At 39.0% G+C, this 23460-nt stretch overlaps 3 protein-coding genes across 6 annotated transcripts; 2 read left to right on the forward strand and 1 right to left on the reverse strand.

Annotated features, from left to right (window-relative positions):
• The first annotated feature begins 208 nt into the window (after nucleotides 1-208).
• Nucleotides 209-20328, forward strand: LOC129776176 (U7 snRNA-associated Sm-like protein LSm10). Of its 2 annotated transcripts, none has more exons than XM_055781649.1 (3): nucleotides 209-469; nucleotides 528-645; nucleotides 8060-8197. In XM_055781649.1, the coding sequence occupies exons 1-3, from the start codon at nucleotides 327-329 to the stop codon at nucleotides 8066-8068; spliced, it is 270 nt and encodes an 89-aa protein (XP_055637624.1). In that variant the 5' UTR covers nucleotides 209-326; the 3' UTR covers nucleotides 8069-8197. The 2 variants fall into 2 exon arrangements, with proteins under 2 accessions (XP_055637624.1, XP_055637623.1); XM_055781648.1 differs by lacking the exon at nucleotides 8060-8197 and adding an exon at nucleotides 20124-20328 and having other exon boundaries at nucleotides 211-469.
• On the forward strand, nucleotides 8164-18368 carry LOC129776153 (5'-nucleotidase domain-containing protein 1). 3 transcript variants are annotated; one of them, XM_055781608.1, is made up of 3 exons: nucleotides 8342-8476; nucleotides 8530-9715; nucleotides 17384-18368. In XM_055781608.1, the coding sequence occupies exon 2, from the start codon at nucleotides 8674-8676 to the stop codon at nucleotides 9700-9702; it is 1029 nt and encodes a 342-aa protein (XP_055637583.1). In that variant the 5' UTR covers nucleotides 8342-8476; nucleotides 8530-8673; the 3' UTR covers nucleotides 9703-9715; nucleotides 17384-18368. The 3 variants fall into 3 exon arrangements, 2 of the variants coding, with proteins under 2 accessions (XP_055637582.1, XP_055637583.1); XR_008743064.1 differs by having other exon boundaries at nucleotides 8164-9760; XM_055781607.1 differs by having other exon boundaries at nucleotides 8164-9715.
• Nucleotides 20329-22411: 2083 nt separating the features above from the next.
• On the reverse strand, nucleotides 22412-23460 carry LOC129776175 (uncharacterized). Its single transcript, XM_055781645.1, has 5 exons — nucleotides 23346-23460; nucleotides 23195-23290; nucleotides 22972-23136; nucleotides 22748-22906; nucleotides 22412-22691 (listed from the first exon to the last, which is right to left on the reverse strand). The coding sequence occupies exons 2-5, from the start codon at nucleotides 23243-23245 to the stop codon at nucleotides 22530-22532; spliced, it is 537 nt and encodes a 178-aa protein (XP_055637620.1). The 5' UTR covers nucleotides 23246-23290; nucleotides 23346-23460; the 3' UTR covers nucleotides 22412-22529.

Below are 23460 nucleotides of genomic sequence, written 5' to 3' on the forward strand. Positions count from 1 at the left end.
GTTATTCTTTTAATCAAGACGGGTCTATGGTACTAGGTGAGGCCGTTTCGTCACTAAGTTGGCAAGGGGAGCGGTATATGAAAACAGTACGGAAGAAAGCAGAAGGGGAATTATTTGCTTGTAGCGTGAAAGAGATAGACTGATCACGAGCGAGCTTCGGCACTAGCGTATTGTGTTTTGTTTACAAACAAAACACAGTAGACTTCCATAATGGCTGGAGAGTGGTTTTAGCAAGTTGGCCCACCTTAGGATATACTTCTAGGCGCCTTGCTTTTAATATTGCTGAACGTTTTTTCTGTTTTTACCGAGTAACATATCGTATCAAAATGAGCCAGATGACCGACAAGAAGGAACGCTATAACTCACTCAACGACCTTACTGGTTTGGCCCAGTGCTTGGTGGATATGAACATATTGATCGATTTGCGAAATGAAACTTCCGTCGCCGGTAAAATTGTGTACGTCGATGGGTTAGTATGGGAATGGTAGTGGCCAATGCCCAATGACTCAAAGATGATTTAATTGTAGATTTTTCAATATATCGATGGAGAATGTGGTGTTCATTGACCAGCTTGGGAAACAATTTAGAATGGAGGAACTGATGATATATCCACGTTATATTCGATACATCCATATACCAGAGTCGGTAAGTCGGAACGGAATGAGCATGCCAGGGGTCGCATTATATTCTAAATTCAGTGCAGCTTGAATGCAGCTTTTGAAAATTCTACTACGATCTTTTTGAAATATACTTTGACCGTTAGCATTAATTGCGTAAATTGAGAAATCGTTCGTACGCCACATTTTAGCATTAATAATTCCCCGACAAGAAAATGTAAAAAGACATATTAGAATATTAACGAAAGGAATGGTCTGAAACTGCAAACCCGAGAGAACTGCTTTTAACGAAACCATATTGAAAGCGATATCTCATCACCTCATCGTCAGTTGGTCAGAAGAAGATTCGGGATAATTCCGATAATTCTTCTGGGCACAATTTCAAAATCGCCAAAGTATGTTGACAAAGGTCAGCCTCACTGAAAAACTCAAACGATTGATTTTTCAAAGTATATATGACTTGTTTATAAGATTAGTTTTCCCTTAGTGTGCGGATATCGAAGTCGATAAAGTTCAAAAGGTGCGAAAAGAGTTAGTGATTCACAATTTCTCGTCGTCAATCCGCACCTCCCGAATGAAAACAGTCCGATGTGACCGATTCTGGGACACCGCTTCGTACCATGCAATGCCGCTGTGTCCGGGAACCCACATGACCACTGTGTCGGGTGATGGCCTAATGGCCTGTACCCATAGTTGTTTGGACCAGGCCGCACCGATGGCATCAATGGCACTCGATGAATCAGATACGATCAGCAGCAGCTTGGATGATGAAATTGTGGTTGCCTCGAAGATGCCGCCCACCCTGGTCGAGAAAACCTGGCAGATGTCCACGGGTTTTTCTGGAAAACTATTATTACCATCGCATACCCCAAATCCAACTCCTGGCGGTTTGAGTTGTCCGAATAGCTGATCTCGTGGAGACGGCATTTTTCTGCTATGATGATCTGGAAGTATTTTAGTAGACCGGCCGAGTTTTTGAGAGTTTGTCTCCGGCCAAACACGTCAGCTCGAAACCACAGGTGAAGCTGCTACTGATGATAGCTTTGGCCATGGCCACCCATAGCCGGATCTTTCCGTTTTTGCTCCGGTGCGGTTTGGAAATAGTAACAACAGTCCAAGGATCGGGTCTTTGTATAGATAGACTCTGGAGTTGGGACGCTGATGTCTGTAACTACTATCACCATATGGCCACTCTTCTGTGCTGATGTAATTTTCACTGAAATGATACACCCGCGCGCGAGTGTCATGTCTATACTGAGGATACAGTCATCATTCACCAAAGACAAACCATGCGCTTCTCCCTTTCACCGGCGAATGTATAAAGAGTCAGTGTGCGCTTGGGAGAAATCTTGGTGCGAGTGAATCACACTCTCTTTACTCTTGGGAGCTCGAGTGTGCGAAAGCCTATGTCCAGCATTGAAGTGCGCTGATCCGCACTCTACCACACTGAGGAGTACACTGAAGAGTGCAATCTCATTCGACATATAATCGACATCACCTGATAGTGTCAGTACCTCAAGAGAGATTATTTATCGTGTAGTACATTCTCGTAAACGGCTACTATCAAAACTTCAGCCGAATTGGACTCGTGGTTTTGTTTTGGCCGTGTGTGGAAGCGGGCGTGTCCGCGGATTTTAGAAAAGTGGAAAAAATGAAAATTTCGCCATCGCCACGGCCAAATTGGTCGAACTGCACTGCTGCCCCATCCACCGTATTCTCCAGATTTGGCCCCGTGCGACCTTTTTTTTTGTTTCCAAACTTGAAAAACTTTGGACCGCTGGGCAGAAATTTGAGTCGAATGAGGAGGTCATCGCCGCCACGGAGGCCTACTTTGCAGACCTCGAGGGAATGTATTTTCGTATTTTTCAGATGGATTAAAGAAGTTGGAACATCGCTGGGTCAAGTGTATCGAGCTGAAAGGAAATTATGTTGAGAAATAAATCGCCACTTTTACAAATATTCGTTTTTACTTATCTTATCGTACTTATCGGGCTGCCCTCGTATCTAGAACTATGGTGAATATAGACCAAAAAGGAGCGCTCTCGTTGAAGATTATGAAGAAGGTGGCTGAATTTAAGTTTCTCTTCGCTACCCAGAGGATATGGACATCACTAGCTGCCCGTGTGTATCTTAGGGGTGTCACCCACTGCCATCAGAAGAATGTCGTCTGCGTAGACGGACAAGAAGACTGCCATAGGCAGGAACTGGAACAGGCTATTCATGTCGACGAGAAAAAGGGTAACGGAAGGAACAGAACCTTGAGTACTGCTGTCTCTTCGTGAAAAACTCGGGAGCTGATGTTACCAATTTGGACCTCAAAGGTTTGGCGTATGGCGAAGTTCTTGTTAAATTGAAAAAAAATATCGTCAACGCTTCAATCTGCCAGAGTTTAAGCACTAGCGGAATCCATGCTCGCGAAATAGTTGTTGGTTCGCATACCCGTCTGGAAGGTGAACTGTCGATAGTTCAATTTCCTGTTTTCGAACAGATCGCGTGTGATCACGTCAGTACCTGCCAAGTCGTTAAAGGACGGACTGTCCGAGCACGGACAGCTATTTCTGCATCTTTCACTCCGATGCTGTCAGGGCTAGTTGTGCCTCGTCGGATTTGCTTCAGACAGCCTTCGGGGATGCCTGCCTGTTATGTTCGCAAACAAAAATGTGGCACAAGTTGTTCCGGGAAAGCCGAAAAGAGGTCATCGATGCAACTAGTGATCCCCGATAGATGGCTTTCTAGCAAATGAGAAATATTAGTTCAACTAATTATTTATCTCAGTGTGACGATTAATCGATTACTCGATTATTTGGGGTGATTAATGTGTGAATCACATAGAATGTTACGGAAGAGAACGTCCACGTTCCGTCACATTCCCCACCAATTCACACATGCAGTCTATGCTTGCAGCAGCATCGTCACGCCAAATGTCAAACGAATGATTTATTTAATGTTATTCATGGTATCGCCACCTACAACAGTCTTAAATTGCAATATTCTATTTTCTCAGCTAGTCACGGATGATTTTGACTCCGAAATTTGGAACTAAGAGATATACTGGCATAAGAAATACAACCAAAATCAGAACAAAATCCGAGACACAAACAAAGTCCAAGACAAAAACCCAACGAACCGTCCGTCTCCGTCAATTATTCTTTTCTACAAATCCTGCTGGTCGTTTTCGTTGAACGTATGCTGACGGGTTGTTACGTTGCCGGTGTATATGAATGTTTTCATAAGAATTGCATGGTAGAATAACTGACGTAACGGAACGTGACGGGACGTGAACGTGACGGGACGTGAACGTGACGTGGATGTTGTGTGTGAATCACACTTAATCGTATCGAATAACAAACTGCTGAAAAATATTCGATTATTTTGATGAACGATTAATTCCAAAGATCGGCAACTCGTTCATGACGTCGATGGACAACACGGGCAGACGACAATATGACCCGTGTGCGGAAAATTCTTCACTTATACCATCGACTGAGTGTTTGTTTGATTTGCGTCCAGGCAAACATGCTATGACGGTGACGACTTTTTTAATTTTTTTCTTACAACTCAATTGCTCAAAGCTTTGAGGAGCAAATAATTCAAGAATTGTTTATACAAAATTTCATTTTTGTGGGACGGGTCAGGTTAGGGATATGGATATGAGGTATCATTGTCTCAACCAAGGGTTGCCGCAAGCACTTTAGCATTGTGCATAATGACCAGGGATAGCATCTGGTGTTCGACTAGAAGTCGAGGGTGGGCGACGGTGAGATGAGGGGACAAGACAAACAAACTACAGTCAACTCTCCCTAACTCGATATCCAAGGGTTAGGGAGATATCGAGTTATGTAGAGGAGAAAGCTTGTAAAATCAATCAACGGTGCCATGTAATCCATCGAGTTAGGGAAAATATTGAGATGTAAAACATCGAGTTAGGGAGAGTTGACTGTAATAACTAAAAACAAAAAACACTAAAGCATTGAATTCTTATTTCTTCTTTTCTTTCTTTGTTTTTAAGAGGCTTTAAACTTTTGCAGTTCATTCGCCTCTACTTATTTCTTCTTCTGTAGGAGCATTGTACCTGTTCGGATTTTGAAGAAATTCCCTGAAGCGATCTTTGTTATGTAATACGCTCAATTCATATTTATTTCCGCTTACATTTGTTTTCCTTCGTATGAAATCCGGCAATTAATTTTTAAATTTCCTTAAATATTCCGATACACGTCTCTTCAAAAGAACTGCTAACGATAGAGTGACAGAGTGATCTGTATTGTTGGAAATAACGACGGTGTATTTTGTAAGAGCTGTGTGTAAATTATTGAGTGACAGCTGCTGTAGCTGTTTGAACGAGGGTGTTCTATGTACTAATGCACAGTGGTTCTAACAGTACCACTGCGACCATTAGTATAATCTATTTTAGTATATGTCCAGCCGAAGCTAGAACATTAAATTCTTATACTAGACCGTTTCACAAACATATAGATCAACTGCATATAGCAGATGTCGCGGGTTCCCAACACGTCTCTAACAGGAACATAGGGTTGTCTTCCTTGGACCTCAAGGGCATTCAAAAGGTTCTCTCTGGTTGCGTAATTATCCGTACATTGCCAAACTGCGTGATCGATGTCATAGTAATCGTTTCCACACCGACACACATTGCTTTGAACAAGATTTATTCTGTGGAGATGCACATCTAGCGAGTAGTGGTTGGACATAAATCTACTCATTCCACGAATGCAGTCACGACTTACGTCCAGACTAGTGTTCCAATCGGGTTGCCAATTCAAGAGGGAACATAAGGTTTAGTGGGATTGGAAGGAACTCGTCCATACGATAAATTCAGAGTTCTGCTGTTCACAAATCTATACGTTACACGAAGCATTGAGAAAAAAAACAATCAGAATTAATCTACAAAATACAGTCTATCGCAAAATTGAGTATAGCTACTTGACGATACTTTCCATTTATTTGGTATAAAATATTTTGAATACATTGATTCTTTTGATGCATATTTATTACGCACACATTTAACTAGTTGTACGTGCAATAAATTTCCGAGAAAAGTTTTTTGCTAATTGTTTATTCCTAAAAATTCAAAACAATCTCTATTCTAGGCATCGCAAAATTGAGTACACCTTAAATTTCTCCGAACAAATTATTCTTGTAAGTAAGTTTCTTTTCGAATGAGCGTACTTTTTTCATCAGTGATTGATGTCAACACTTAACCATTGCTTGGGCAGTGTTGGTTTTTGTTTTTTTTTATTGATGTTTGCATTTTTTCTATCAAAATGGCAAGTTAGATAAAAAAAAATAGATATTGTCACACGTGCAGTGATAATAAATATGAATTGTCGTGGAAATACATTGCAGGAAATAGCAGATATAGTCGGAAAAACTCACTTTCCAGCAAATAAACTAACAAACAAGTGGAAATATGAAGGAAAATCTCCAGAGTAGAAGACACAAACGTATCCTGTCTTCTGATGATGAACGAGTAATTATGCGAACATTGCGAATGAACCATATAACAAACATTCCTAAATTGACTACCGAACTGGCCGGCATCATTGGAAGACCTGTCAGCGCAGATACTGTCCGGAGAGCAGCATACAGGAACAATCTGAGAGGTCGTATTGGCCGTGAAAATTATTTCATCTCATAGGTGAATATGAAAAAAACGGCGGTTTCTGGATCAGGAACCATGGAATTTATCGATTCGGCGATGGACAAAATAGCTTAATTGATCTTCCTGAAATGTAACCTGCAGTCTCCCGTTCTGAAATTGGGTCTCCCTCGTGATTACTACCTTCAACAGAATAATGATCCGAAGCAAACTGATCTCATCGTGCGGAAATACCTGCTCTATAATGTCCCAATCAACTCAAAACACCTCCGCAATCACCGGACTTCAACACCTTTGAGTATCTATGGTGGGAAATCAAGAACCATCTGAAGAATAAAAATCCAGGGGACAAAGCGGAACTCAAAATGACGGTTACGGAAATCTGGGAGGCACTTCCGTCTACAGTGTTCAGAAATCTCGACACGGCACTTGCACTCCAAAGGGGGACCATACCAAATACTAGGGGATTGATTTTTGTTAACATTTCTGAACTGATTTTAATTTTCTTTCTGAGAAAAACTTAAACTGTACACTCAATTTTGCCACGTCTTAGATGGAGATTGAAATGGAGTAGAAATATGACAATTTTAATTTTTTTCTTATCACTACATGAGAGTTAAATGGATCAATTTTACGATGAATATGAGTCGCATTTAATTATTTACTTTTTAACCCCGAAAAACTTAAAAATAACAAAGCCGCATGGTGTATACTTAATTTTGCGATAGACTGTAAGTGTTTTTCCCAACACACATAAAATCGTGGATACTTTTCAAATGGCCCGATATAACAATTTCGTATTTTCTACGTCTGTACGGAGTTCTTTTCATTACATGTTCCGATGGTACGCTGCATAGAACAAAATTTGTTCTGGCAACCTGTTTACCAACAACTTCAGCCTCAGGGATGCGCTTTGTTTTGACATTTTTCGTTTCTCTTTGCTGATCGGAGGACGAAAATAAACACAGTGTCTGCTGAGCATTTGTCGCGTTTGTTGCTTGTGTGTTTACATACGAGAACGTCCTTGAGTGTTTATTTTTCTTCTAATCAGCATCTACTACGAAGACCATGATATTTTTATTATTTTTTGATAAAACCTAGAATACAAATAGCCTAATCAAAGTGTTTTGTTTGTTAGTGATTAGTAGTGTATGTCAATGACCAGTAAATATTGCGATTTGAAGTTGAGGCGTATTTGAAGAGAAGAAAAAAAACAAAAGAAGTTATCAATGAATTGCGATTATTTTTAACTGCTCTAAATACAAGCAAAGCTTGATCGTATCACGAATAAGATCAAACAGCTGCGTGATTGTCTAACGCCTATCAACGACTCGTTCGGGATTTTTGTTTATTCGAGCACAGAAAGGAGGAAAATACATTTCGGGAAAATCATTACGAAAAAATAGCACAAGGGTTTGACGGAATCATAACAGCAACGGCGAAAATTATCTATACTGTAGCTTGATTAAATCAATTGTAAGTATTAAAACAAAACAAAATTGAATTGAAAGCAATTATGTCACATTGCTCAGTGGGTATCGCCAATTCGACAATCTATAGGCACTATCTGAGGACCATTGCTTTATCAGTAAATGGTCTATAACCATTCAGATTTTCCATTAAGACGATTTCATCTCAATTAATATCTACATGTTCTTATTAGTATTATCATGGGATGTCTTATTGGATTGTCTATACTAAAGAGAATTTATCTTTTAAAAAAATTATTTTTGTATTACGATATTATTGCTTTTGGTGTTATCAATGGAAAATGCGCAAGCCAAATTCAAATTCCTAAATTTTACTAATATATGAACTCTTTCAGCAGTCACAGTAAGGTTCGAAACTAAAAACTATCGAAGAGAGGAGCTCTCAGCATTGGCCGTGGGGTGTTTGTGTGCGACTCGGACAATACTCAGCTGAACCGCAAACATGCGACGCTTGACTATGGCGGCGAATACAGCAGCATCAGTATTGTTACAGCTAGGATTCAGTGCGTTGCCCGAGACGTGTTTTGGTGCTATCCGTTTTGAAAGTACATTGCGACCTGTGCTTTATCATTGTGGTTTAGGTATCCGAACGTTTTCAGCTAAAGCCAACCATCCGCATTCTGTCCGACAGTGGACACGGTGCTATTCTCGGTATTCGGCTAATAGAATAATGACTGGAGCGGACACATTCCGATTCGCAGATTATGACTGTGTTGGATTTGATTTAGATAACACTCTGCTTCGTTATCAGATTGGTAATATGATGGAACTAGAGTACGAGATTATGTCTAAATTTCTGGTGGAACAGCGAGGGTACTCTGGCAAGTATCTGCTGCAGGCACCGGACATTGATTTTTTGCAGAAAGGATTAATCATCGATTTCGAGCGTGGGAATGTCCTTAAAGTTGGTCCGGATGGCACGATTCATCAGGCCACACATGGTACCCAGAAAATGGTCGAATCGGAAATAATTGCCTATTACGGGGACGAGAAGAAGTGGGAGGTCACGACAGAGTACTGTGAAAATATGCTGGTAGCATGGAATGGTCCATTGTCGGAGAAGATGCGTACGGTGCTAGATTACTTCGATATTTGCGCAACGCTCTTGTTCGGAAGAATCATTGATACCTTGGATGAAGATTCCCATGAACGGATAGGGCGCTACAATATATGGCCGGACGTGCTCGATGCGCTCGTGTACATGTACTCCCGGGAACATTTCGGTCTAGGCGTGGGAGGTTATTTCCAATCACTAACAGAACAGCCTGAGAAGTATCTCCAGAAAGCTTCTCCCAAAGTAGTTTCCTGGCTGCGGGAGTTGAAAAAGACGAAAACAACGTTTCTCGTTACAGGCTCGCATATAGATTTCGCGAATTTCACCGCTTCCTATGCGTTAGGCCCAGATTGGTCCGAACTGTTTGACGTTGTTGTTGGATATGCGAAAAAGCCTGGCTTCTTCACCGGTGCCAAGCCTTTTGTTGGACTGCAGAATGCTGTCGAAACTGATCCGCTCACTCCATCGCAATTAGAACGCAACGGCATCTACTCGCAGGGTAATTGGCGAGATCTAACGGTACTCCTGGAGAGGCTTTCGCACAAAACCAAACCTCGCTATCTCTACATTGGTGACAATCTCATCCAGGACGTTTACACTCCTTCAAAGTTCACCAAAGCGGACACTATCGCAATAGTAGAGGAAATGTCGGCAGAAGGAATGAAGAATCATCCCCACAATACCCATCCCGATGGGCGGTACCTACAGTCTAGCTTTTGGGGATCGTACTTTTCGGCTAGTTCGAATCCACGCTCGGAAGAGCCATCGCTCTGGGCCGACATCATCAAGCGCCATGCTCGAATTTGTGTGCCAAACATGGACGAAGTTGCACAGTATCCGATCGATTACAACTACAACAGTTTTACGGAAAGCGTGACTTGCTCCGATGGTTACTATCCCGCCGAACCGATGACGCTGGTCAATTGAACGCTAGAATCTGGTAGGCCCCCGATCTAGATAAGTTTTCTTGCACTCGTCTCGATAGGTACGTCATTTTGTGATTTAAGTATTAAAGAAATTGGAAAATCGCTAGCTATTGAAACTTTAAAGATGAAATGTATTTCTAATTCATTGTTTGTCCTACCAATGAATCTTTCGCAGCCAGGCGCGTAAATATGCAATTTACGTCAAATCATGACATTTTCTAGTTCTTTTCCCATCACATGTTTGGTGATCGAGGAAGGCTATCGATAAGTCGTTTTTTTTTTCGCTCGTAAAAAGTGGTTTTTAGACTGGCTGTGAATCCCTTTTCTTTCAAAGGGCGTAATCTATTTCTAAATCTCATTTAGTTTCGAAATTCTGCTTTCTGAATGCAGTTTTTTCGTTTGCGTAGTTTTTTTTATATATATATTTTCGTCATTTATGTTACTGCCGTAATATAAAGAAACCCTGAATACTGTTCTTCTCTAAACTTTTAGATTTCATTATTTTTTAACATCAATGCTTTCAGAAGTATTGTTAGTAGCATTGTTTTTATTTATGTCATTTATTTTTACAGGCTCAGTTACACAGGTTTAAGGTAGCCGAACTCTTAACTATATTTTTATCGGTATATATCAACATGTTTCCTTAATTGTAGGGAAAATAAAGTAGGAAACCGATTACTCGCGGCTGACTCGAGATTAGAAGGGTGACATATTTTCTTTTGGAAAAGAAGCGGATATAAGGATATTGTACAATGTTCACACTCACATTTACACTCACGCTCATCACAGCTTGTCAGTAGGATGTTCTAGTCATAGTTTATTCTGTGTGAAGTTTCGCATAAATGCGGAGATTCTGGACACTTGGTGTAAAAATTGAACGAGAACTTTTTCCTCATTCGCAAAAACATTCGGATTTGGAGGATGGGTTGTTTGCCATCTAGTTGGTACACGCCCCTGAAAAGTAAAAGGATTGGGTACTGGAGACTAATTTGGGCGGATTGTTTGAGATGGTTGACATGCCGGATTCGTATAGAACTGGCGTTTCAGTGCAAATGCGTACAACTTCTTTACTGCGGATAGGTTATCGAAATATTTGTTGACTTGTTTCTTGTTGAACTGCTTGGTTCTAGACGTGGTGGTTTGTTGTGGGGCTCGAAAACACAGATTATGCTTGCTCATGAAGGTCGACTCAATCTCTTCCTGCCAGTTTGTTACTTTGTTGAATACGTGCAGGATGTTATTAGCTTCCGCAAAACCAAACGTCAGGCGCCAGTCGTCCATTGCTCGGCAATGGTTAGCCGGTTAATCAGACTGCTCACTCGCACACTCACAGACTGTATCATAATCCGATACTTCGAGACTCTCTGTCGGAACCTATATCTCGGGCCATTTGAATATTTCTGGAATGCATATAAAAATACCCGCGAACAAAGCTACAATTACTATACATTTACAACGAAATACTGACCCAGTATCATTTTTAAAAATATTCTCATTCGTGACACGTTTCAAGGTAATTTTTCTAAATGTTGTTTTGTGGAATTAGGCATGGCCAAGTTTTTCTTCTCCGACCTTGGTTTTCTGTCCATAGTTGCAAATCCCTTGCTAAATCAAGAATTTCCTGGCAAATTTATCAGCGAAAACGAATTAAAATTTACTGGGGATATCTCCTCTGATAGTGCCCTTATAAAATTGGGAGCCTGGGAGCTGTCCAAAATCCATCTTCACGTACGATTCGTCATCCATTATCATGCGTCCTCCGTACCTCAAACCGTTACAGTCGATATGAAATTGAATTGACTGTATGCGTGCACGCGACTAGTACTCATAATCATGCGTCGTCCGACGTGTATTGGTGACGGAGCACGAATGTATCAAATGGAACAGGAATTCGTTTATTGGGCCAAGCTCTGAACGTAGTGAGCCGAAGAGACTCCATTTTTCAGCTGTTTTAAAGCTGTGATAGCTTTAACAAAGCGATGAACATTTTCTGTTTACTCGAGTCAGCTGTCGTGAGAAGGCTATCGCACACAAAGACTCCAGTTCAATTTCATACTGACTGGAGCGAGAATGTACTATTCGGATGCCTGCATCCGCATACGCTACATTCACTCCTGGGTTCACTCCTGGGCTGCTTCTACTCGCACTACTACCAGCAGGACCACTTTCATTTGTACGGCTTTATATATATTCCAAGATACCTAACGTCTCCAGCACGGGAGGGAAACACGATTAACTACAGCAGTAACGTATTGGTCATCTGGTCGGTGTTAAGTCAGACCGGACTGAGTAACAAAACAAGAAAAAATGAGCTAATAGTTGAAACCAATCAAGCATTTCTTAGCCTACATTCTACTTTTATCAGATCACAATAATGTTGCCAGGTTTCTGGCATACATTTATTTTGAATGATCAGCAAAAACTGAAAATAGTATACGGTCAGAGTGAACCAAGTGCATACGACCATAGCGACTAGAAAGAAGCCACGTTTTTCTGACAACCAGAAAATGGAAGGAGTTTTAAATGAAACTCGTACTGAAACATAATGTATATGCTTTTCGGACAACTCAAAGTTATTGAAAAGTTGTTCGTATATACTATTATATTTTTTTTAGAAAGAGTGAATCGAGTGTCAGAGAGTAGAAAATTGTGATTACTAAAATTTTCATGATCGATTTCAAATCCAACCATGGTCTTTCATTGAATGCAAGTACTCTTTCAAAATCACCCTAACCCGTTTGTCGTTGAAATATATTTTTCTTAGTAAATCATGAATTGTACTTGGTTCACTCTGACTGATTACATCATCGAAAGTTGTTAATCTTCAATGTAAATTACGGAAAACAAACATTTTCAGAACGTAGCAGTGACTTCGAAATAAAATATTTTTCTGAAGAATCTTGTATTTTCGAGAAAGAAGTAGATAGTGAAGAACCAGTTACAGGATTCACCACTGACTGCGAAATTGTAGTAACTATTAGGTGTACCGGTAGATTTCTTCGGATTTACAACAGATGGCGTAACTTAATTATTATTCCAATGAATAAAATTTCCAGACATTCGTTGGTAAGCTACTGTCATTATGCGTCTTTTTCAGTATATGTCAAAAAGTTGAAGCGTAAACAACATAGTTTTTTGCCACTTCGAATATGTCGAATTTCGTACCAACGAGAGTGTTTTTGCGGGGAGTGTTACTTCATTACTGAATTACTGAAAAAAAAAGCTGCGGAAAGTCATCGCATTTCGTTGGAAGTTTATAATGACCATTCTACAGTATCTGTTGATCATTTTTTTGAGTAGCATTCGATTTGATGTTTTTAGGTTAAATCAATGGAAGTGCGGGTATGATCGACACCCTGTCGGCTCGGCTCGGCTGACCAATATCCCAAAGGGATTTTCGACCACACGACGAACACGACTCAATCGATAATTGATAATTCTGCTCTTCCCATTTAATGCTGCTTGGAGGTAGGGTTTCATAACATTTTGTGGTAACCCGAAGGCATCACAGGGACTACTTGCACAATGTGGCTGTACGTCTGTGCTTGCGATTGTGCAGCGTTTTGCAAAACCTTCAATATCGCCTCCATATGGTAAAAACCAAAATATTGCACAATAATATTGAACGTCTATGGGCCGCATTACATTCACTAGTGTAGTGTCAAGCATTGTACTTAGGTGTTGACAAAAAAAATGTCAAAAATCAAAACAAATATTTGTGTTTCATAAACCCATGTCCGGAATCAAAAGCACATTCAGAATATGATTTTTATTCCGGACGGCAGATGGAAGTAAACGATGAAATTTCTCATTGAAAGAGTTGCATACGAGTGTCCGGAATTCAAATCGTGAATAAAAAAGTGTCCTTAAATCCGGACGACACGACACAATGAAGAAAATAACAAATTTTGAACATATATAACATAATTTTGTGATTCATGACTTTTATGAATTTTTTATGCTATGATATATCAATATTTTTTAGTGGTTGAAGTTATCATCGTAAGCGGTTAAGTGTCCGGACTTCGATGCATTACGATACTATTTTCAAAACACATTGAACAATGATCTAAGATGAATCAGACTCATAAGAAGTATTGAATTTCTTTTCCGACTGAGACTTCCACAGCTGTAGGGTGACTTGAAACGTAAAACATGACAAGTGTGTTCAGGGGACATCGGAAAATTTACAAAAAAATTCTTCAAGTGGAAAAATCAGGGAATTTCGGGTTTACCCTGATTTCCTCTATCTTTTTCGTTATGTTATTTGTTTTCTTGGTTGCATGGCAAACTGCGTTGTTAACTAGTGTAATCAGAATAGTCGTAACAATTGACTGTTCGATTACAAAATATAGACACAGTAGAACAGAAAACAGAAAAAAAAATTAGCAAGAACAACTATGCCGTATTTCCAGTTTTCAGATAATAATGGTCACCAAAAGTTCCAGTTTTCAGATAAATGAAAGCCCACAAACCAAAATAAAAGAGCAAGAGCCGGCTGCTCATCCACATATTTCGGGGAGGCCTATTGAATTAAAATGTGCAACAAACCCGCAATTTTCAGTGTTAGCAATATAGGAACTATGAAACATTCGTTGTAGATGGAGCTTGCATTAAAATTAAAAAAAAAAATTCTGGAATACACGATCGCGGACAATCGGTCATCTGCTGTGAATGGATATAATTACAGTGGATCCTCGATTATCCGCAAGCGGATGATCCGCGATGCGGTTTATCCGCGAAAGCGAGTTCCATAGTAATGCTATGGACTTTCCCGGAAATTATGAGTGAGGTGTAGGTTTTTGCATTTTTGGTTTGGTCATGACTTTCACATTATTTGACTTCTGGTGTACACAACCTTATAGATGGATAGTTTAATGATTTCTTTATTGGTAAAACATAGTTATCATGCTGAAATATTGTGTTTGCATCTCTTTTTTAGTCATTAATTGCATTATCCGCGATTTTTGTGATTCGCGGTGACCTAGCCAGACTATTCCGCGGATAATCGGGGTTCTACTGTAATTGATATTGATATCAAAAGAGATGCTAAATCGGATTTAGAATAGCTTGGACACAGCAAAATAATTATTCTCGTAATAAGCTGCTAGATAAAAAAGGAGTTTTTAAAATGATGTTTATTGAATTGAAGAAAATGAAAGTAAAACACCACCAGGAATTGAATCAGTAACGCATGGACAGTCAGTTCAATGACATATAGTTTTGCACTTTTTTACTCTTGATATCCTTTCACTTTCGATCGTTTATGTTATTGTAATTCAGAATTGGACTGGTCATCGATGCGATACAAATGCGCATAATTGTAGGTTTTTTTTGTTGCTATATCGGACGGCTTCCTTTCGTGTTTTGTGCCAATCATTTGGTAAAACCAAAATAGATAGACAAATTGTTAACGGACATTACAATTTGATATTTTATATTGCATTAGAAAGTACGGTAGAACCTCAATTATCCGCGAGTGGATGATCTACAGAGTGGATCAATCGCGTAGGTGAGTTCCATGGTAATTCTATAGGCCTTCCCGAAAATTTTCATGGAGTGGTAAGCTCTTGCTCTTTTGTTTTGGTCATGACTTTCACATTATCTGATCACTGGTACACACGATCTTTCAGATGAATAGTTTAATGATTTCAGTATCGATAAAACATATTTTTCACTCTGAAGAAGATGTTTTTTCCAAATGGGGTTAAGGGGGTATTCTAGTGTAGAGACACGAATTTCGGACGTTTTTTCGGGCTCCGTAAAAATAAAACAAAGAGTATTTTTACAATCCATTATATCATCATTTGTACATCTATCTTTTAGCAATAAAAAAAACAAAAATTGAATGAAGAAAAAATATTCATAACTAGAATAGTTACAAGCTGATAAAGTAAGGAGGTTAAAAAAAATGTTGTGGCATGGCGTACACGATTCCAGTCCTTCTGGTTATCTGAAACAAAAAAATTCGAACAGATTCTTAATCAGGAAAAATGCCGCTATCGTATGAACCTCGGACAAGTCAAAAACATCTTTTTTTGACAAAATGGCAGCCGTTTGAAAAACAAAATGCGGGTTTTAACGTTTTTTATTACGTGTCTCCATTTTTTTTAAATAGTAAAATTTGGAAAATATTATTTTCAGAGGTTCATGCGATAGAAAGATGCATACTGATTGTATTGGTATAAATTCGACACGAATCGGTTCAGTAGAACATGAGATATCGTGTACGCCAGTTTGAGAAAAAAACTAGTTTCGAGATGAACGCGTTTGAAGTTCATTGTTATGGCCGTACCAGGTTAGATACCGCATCACTAACATGACTGTAACTCGGTAAATAATGGTATTTTCGATAAGTCCTTTTAGGGTTTATTCTTGAATGCCTAAACTACAGAAATATGAAGGAAAAAATATTTTTTTTTTCAAATTTCTAGACTAGAATACTGCCTCAAACAAGTATTAAGTCCGATCCGAGTCTGATAAGCCCTTATCAGGTGACCCTTCAATATATTCAATCTTCAAATGCATTTGATTTTCGAGTTTTTGCTCCGTTGAACAGAGGAGACTTTTCAGGTTACCGTTCAGCTGCTACGAAATGCATTTGATGTTCGAGTTTTCGTTTCAACGAGTAATTGGGTCCACGCTTACAAAATTAATTCACTTACCAGAGTTATGATCCTTTTGCAGAGACCTTTTCAGGTCACCCTTTAATATCTTCACGGCTACGAAATGCATTTGGTTTTCAAGTTTTCGTTTCGTCAAGTGATCTCTAGTTTGCGTTAGCATAATCACATCACTTACCACAGTGAATCCTGATTATTACCTCTTCCCACTAACAAACTATCCCTTCCATGATAAACGCTAGGGAACCACGCTATAGAGGCGACCCTTCTGGCCTTCGGGCGGCGAATATCATACTAACATTCCTACCCTTCCCCTGGTGACTGTAAGGACGTGGCCGGCGTCGTTATTGATCATTGAAAGCTCGAATCACCGAAAAATGCATAACGAGAATGATTTGCTAGTCCCAAGCGTCATTCTGTGTGTTCTTTGTGCAATTTGGTTGGTTCAGGTCAATCACGGAGAGCAACTACGAATTGTACAGTCTACCCAAGCTCAAGCTCAAGCTCAAGCTCTAGACTAGAATACTGCCACAAATGACTGGGTATTAAGTTCTAGGAACCACCCATATTCAATGTTTTCTCCGCAAGAATACTTAACAGAAACGGTGGATGAACTGCGAGCAAGTAGCATGTGTAAAATACGGCATTGTCTATTTTTACCGAGGAAACATGGTAACCGCGGAGCTCTCGAAGCACATCCATAAGCAATAAGTCGTGAATTCGCAAAAAATTACTACGAAATTTTGTGAACAATTGTCTGTGGTTTAGGTGAGAATGAGACTTAGATGTAAAAATTATAGGACCAACAGTGATGAAAGCAAAACATTTCCATTTTATCTATTTAATAATGCAATTTTCATGGCTAGACGATTTTCCAATTTTTACGTATGTGTGAAGATGTGATATTGCTCATTGGATCATCATTGAGTGTGTGTGTTCTGAGAGAAAATGCCATTTTTTGCAGTACACAAATGACGGGTACCTATCGCACGCCTGGGTGTTTGGAACACATATCGACATTCTATTTACGATGTTGCTTTTCTTGTTTGTTATTTCAAGAAAACGTTGGGACGCTTAATCACATGATGCACAAACCAAACTAAAAAATGTCAGACAACTCGCACCCTTCAACAGAGAACATCCACCATCAGTGAAGCTGCATCCCATTAATCCCGAAGAAATGCCGTACATTGGTCAATGAATTACTGGCGCGAGCACCTATATACACGAATGAATTCGAAGTCGGCGGAAGCCTCGTGTTTATTAACAGACCGTGGTTCCAGTGGCTAGCGAACTGAATGGGACAAAAGTAGCCCCCGCGTACAGACACGAGCATCTGTTGCTCTGTGCCACAATACGATTTAACACGATTGAAGTATTCATCGCCCCTGAACGATAAAAGTAATAATTTAAGCGGTCCGCGTTAACATACAGTGAACAGTGGGCAAACTCAGTGCCAGTGGGTGAGCTGAGATTAAATTGCATTACAATTTTGCGACTGTTCCATGGTTGGTTTGCTGTGCTCTTGTTTTGTCTAGCGACTGTTCATAATCTGTTTAGTTTATTTAATAACTCAAACGACGCATTTGGCTATGGAAAGTTACAGAACGAAAAATGTGTTGCATTCCTCCGTTTCACTTCTGGTCAGATGCTTGCGACAATAAATTGATATCCAATAACTCAAGTAAAGAATTGAAAGTCAGATAGTTTGATTTCTCACATTAACAGTTATTTGTTACATGTTTCCTTTATTTCCTAGAAATATTAATAGAGAACCATAGAGCGTAAAAGGTGGCTTCCAAAAAGCTTCTATATAGAAATGTTATGTAAATATGTAAACAAGCTCACCAGAACAATATATATCTTTGTGTAGATGCTGACGAATTTTCTATCGAAACTAGAAGCAAATAATTGTCACAAATAGTAGCAATAATAATTTAAAAGCATTCACTCGCAATCTTTTAATGATGTTTCATTAATCTCAACGGTAGCCAATGTTTTATATTCAACGTTGTAATGTTCAATAAATGCCGGGAATTTATCAGCTAACTGTCTTTCACTACTGCCCATGTTTTTTTAATTTTTTTGGGGAAATCGTTTAAATTCATCATCTATCACTCGTCTAATATGCATCTAATGCGGAGCAAATACAAAACTTCTACATTGATCGACCACCACCGTTCGGAAAGTGCATATAATCATACGGATAATGGATCTTATAGCTGAAATATGGAATGACTGAATCTGAACCTAAGTCAGAATCTGAATCTATCAACTGTAGCCCAAATACAAAAGTATTAAAACTTTAAAAATATTTTGATTTTGCTTTTGAGCACCATACGTTGCTTTTTTCCATTAGAGGAAAATCGGGAAAGACGGACACCCCTGTGATTAATTACATTTTTATTTGGAATTTCAATTATGTACAAACTCGCAATACAGTGTATCAATACCTTTGACACTTACTGTGTACACACAGCTGTTAAAATTGTAAATAAAAACAAAAAAGTTATCTACAAAAAGCAGCTCGATTTAAATATTCGTCTGCAAAAAATAAGGTCTTCATTGTTATCGAGTACAACCAGTTTTTTACGTGGGGGATACGTACCTCGTAAAAAAACCGCGTTAATTGGAAAATACGCGTAAAAAAACCGCGTTAATTGGAAAATCCGCGTAAAAAAAATCGCGTTAATTGGAAAATCCGCGTAAAAAAAACCTTGTCACCTAATGATAGATATCAAATGGGACTATCTTTACATAGAACGGAAGTAAAAAGTTGAGTGTTGCTCGCTTCCGAAAACCCGTAGTTTTTCCTGCAATTTCGTTGGTTACTGGTAGCTATAGTTCGGTTTTCCTCACGAATGAGGTCATCTGCTATTGCTAGAAGATTCCCTAGTAATTTGTACACTCTTCTGCCGATGCACGTGCAGTACCACTCCAGAGGTAAGTAGACAAGGGAAGACATTCACGAATAGCTGCCCGTAAAAACCCCGTCCCGTTGTACCGCCCGGCGAGCTCCCCGTTACCCAACACCTAAAATCCACGCGCTAAACTCCGTTACAAGCACTAATTACCATAATTTACTCTGAGGAAACATGAGAGAACAATGTGAGCTGAGAGGGAGATGTGATATTGCACTGGTCTTTTTTTACGGTACCGCGTAAAAAACCGCATTAATTGGAAAATCTGCGTAATAAAAAACCGCGTTAATTAGAAAATCCGCGTAAAAAAACCGCGTTAATTGGAAAATCCGCGTAAAAAACACCGCGTTAATTGGAAAATCCGCGTAAAAAAAACGCGTTAATTCGAAAATCCGCGTAAAAAACCTGGGTGTAATTCTTTGGGGTATTTTCCGTTACGTGAATGTTTTACCATCACTTCTCTTCCAGTTTATCGAATCAGCGGTGAACTTTTCTCATTGGCGAAAATAAAATACTAATCTAGTCGGGCAAGACGGACACTCCACCGACAAAAGACAAACATTTTGTTTTGAAAACAATTAGATTATCTCCTCCTTCTCTTATTAACAGATGCCCACTAACCACGTTTGCAAGTGCAACCACATATCATGGACGAATCAGCAGAGCGGTTTTTCAAACGTAATCGGAATTTGTCATTCCGAATGCCGGAAGCGATTTTAAACATGAAAAAAATGAGAAAAATTACAAGCGCTTCTAGGTGATTTTAGTCTAGTCTTTTTGTTAGAAACTTGAATTTTCAGTTAGTGTTAGTGTATATGCTTTCAGAAATCATTCCATGTAAATTAATGCGTACAATTGATTCCATTCGATTCCTTTAGGTTGAAATAAAACCCGCCCTGGAAGAACACATCACCAAGTTGACCACGCGTCGGCCAAGGGATCCTGTTAAACGAACATTGAAAATGAAACGTGCGCGGGAGAACCAGCTTCGAACGTTAGCCGAAAATGAACTGATATGATAACTGAATGTTGATAAAAGTCTTCCGAATGTCGCAAATACACTATTGGATACAATGGAAAAAGGTATGGTTTTAATTAATATCACAATCTCTTCGATGATATATGGTATGGTGAGGTCCTAAGGTTCATAACGGCTTTGAAAGGAAAACATAAATATATTTTTGACTTGTTTTAGCCAAAATGTTATTTAATCATAATTTTGAACTGGTTTGTCGGAATTGAAAACAAACACTCAGCGCTGTAACCTAACTTCAGTTATCCAAAATAAAATTAGCCTAATTCTAAATATTCAAAATATAATTAGCCCAAACTAATTCCTCAGACCTTCATAATTAGTATCTAGGTCAAGTCAAGTCACGCCAATAGTCTTTGTGTTTACGAATATTGGATCTTCTTTAAGTTTCAATGAACAAAATCGAGAATCCAATGTAGTTTCTATTGAAGTTACGAAGGAGATTCCATTACTCACATATTGGAACAAATGTCTTCGTTATGGTGAATGTATATCAATTCCAGCAGCAGGGTCATGACCAGCATAACAAATGCACAAAAAAGTGAAAGACGGAAGGTGGAGAAAATCGTTATTGGAATTCACGAACGTCGAAGAAATTCAGGTACACCCATACCTCGCTTTACGGCCTAGATACGTTCCACGAAACTTGACCGCAAAGCGAAAAGCCGTATAAAGAATCAATTATTATAAAACAAATTCATACAAATTCAATCGGATCGGTTCCAAAATTGTTAAATATTTGTATTTATCATTCAAAATGTATTTTTTTTGTTTATTTAAATCAAAAATACATACATGTAATGTTAGTCAAAACGTTATAGGAATTTCAATCAACCCTGGTAGACTCCACAGCTTCGAAATCTCCGCAATCCGCTACGAAAATAGAGAAAGTGATTTCTTCACAATAAAAACCCAATGTTCAGAAGACAACTGTATGAGGCTGAAGAAAAATACAAAAACTTGCAGCTTGATAGCTTCCGCAAGTACATAAATACTCTTCAAAGCCTATTCAAGCAAAGTCCGTCATCTTTCTGGAGCTTCGTACGAAATCGGAAGAACTTGACACGGATGCCGGACAAACTCATTTATCTATCCAGTACCTCCCACTCGCCGCTTTCTTCGCCGATTTTTTCCACAACATGTATGATAGCAATTCACCTCAACCATTAGGCCAGTAGGGGAACCGCAGGTAATACGGACAGTGGGGGTAATATGGACAGGTGGTTGATTTGTATAGTTACATTTTGAATTTCAAATTTCTGTTAATGAGAATACCTTCTACATGTTATTCTATAATATTTAAGCCACCCTATGGCAATGAATACTGATCAAAAGTGGAAAAGGGAAACAAAAATCGAAAATCATGAATGATTCCGCATGTGGATGTAATTTTAGCTGCTTCGATATATATTTTAAACTGCCTTGCAAAACTGTTCTAGTGTTTACTTGCACTGTGTCCGATTGTAAGCCTGTGGTTTCGGTGTTTCAACAAGACTTCGTTAAAAACGCGCGACAGACAGGAATCTTATGGAATATGGAATCGAGAAGCAGCAACAAGTAGATGCTATTTACGTCGATTCCTCCAAAGCTTTTGACAAATTTTGAGTAGTAACTTTCGACTGATGCATACTGCTGATATTGAACGATTAACATGCAAACGCTGAGAATTGCAAGGCTTCCACGAGCACGTCTCGGTAACAATTTCGAGATCGAATATGATGGTAGTATTTCTGAGACGCAACACAGCCCATTCTGATGACATCTACACTCTGAAGTCGTTGTACTGGGCATTTTTCCGCAGTGTTTTGGAATATGCAGTACAAGTCTGAGTTCCATATCACGTGGCACATATTCAGCGCATCGAACATGTTCAGGAACGTTTCGTAAGGTATGATCTAGGTAGACCACGCCCTGGAATATTCCCACCAAAGAGTAGAATTAAGTCCCTTTAAGCAGTCTGTACAACCATGAGGCCGAAGACGTATGACATTGGTTGAAGAAAGAAATAAAATAAAACTGTTGAGAAAACTCACATTGTTTCACCGTTGATACGAAATAATATAATATAAAATATAGATACAATATATATTATTCGAGTTGTTAAATATTTTTTCATACTAATTTTTTTTCAATATACATCGAAACAATTGTAAGCAACAGTGCTCAAATAACAGAAAACTGTAAACATTTTATTTTGAATAATATCTTTATTACCCTGTCGGCGCATCTGAAGAGTCATTTTGTGTTCGAATTATTCTTCGATGACCGAAACTTCGACGAACAAACATTCCATTACTTTTCGACCATTTCTAGTAACCGTTACATTGAGGTAAAACCTCCAATCCCCCGCAAACGCGTGTGGAAAGTTTATGCCCAAATTTCCCAATTCCAACATATGAAAGCTTTCTTCATGCTGTAACCAATAATATTGAAACTAATGGCTTGCTGAAAATAATCAGTTATAATTACCCCCGTCAGGTATGGACATTTGGTTTGTTGCATCGTTCTAGTCACAACGTACCAGGGCTCTAGGGGATTCAAAATAACAGCACACATATCTGGCACTACCTTCGATATGATTCCCGGTCTCCAGCTGCCTCGCTCGAGGTGCTCAGATGTAACAGACCACTACATTAGAGAAAAAAGAAAATGAAGGATGGTTATTGAAGATGTTCGACGTTTTTGTAACTCACTTTTATAGGAGAATAATAATCTTTAGTGTACAAAAACACTCCATCCAGCAGCAGAGTATTGTTCTCATCTGTGAAAACATACATTTTAGACATGTCTCCACCGAGCATGGGTAATCCATTTCCGCATTCCAGATATTCCCCCTGAAAATCGAACATCATGCGTCCCTAAAAGTGAGAATACTTTGCTGTACGAACGTAATGATCAAATAGTTTTAATACAAACATCTGAATATGAACATAATCCTAAAAGGAGCAGAATTATGGAAGCAACCATCGTAGTTTTGTCTTCGATGTCGACTATCCACCTGAAATTGGTTTTCTAAATTATTTATACAGTGGTACGTGGACATGCATGTTTCACTCTATTTGCTCACGCAATTTAGTTGTTCGCTTATCTTTTGACTCGTCTCGTTATATTATGTTCTAAGTAATCTTGGTACAATCTTCAGTCATAATATTGAATATATATGGAGTGCATTTTTTCATAGT

This window comes from Toxorhynchites rutilus, chromosome 3, assembly GCF_029784135.1.
Source record: "Toxorhynchites rutilus septentrionalis strain SRP chromosome 3, ASM2978413v1, whole genome shotgun sequence".
Classification (NCBI taxonomy): Eukaryota; Metazoa; Arthropoda; class Insecta; order Diptera; family Culicidae; genus Toxorhynchites; species Toxorhynchites rutilus.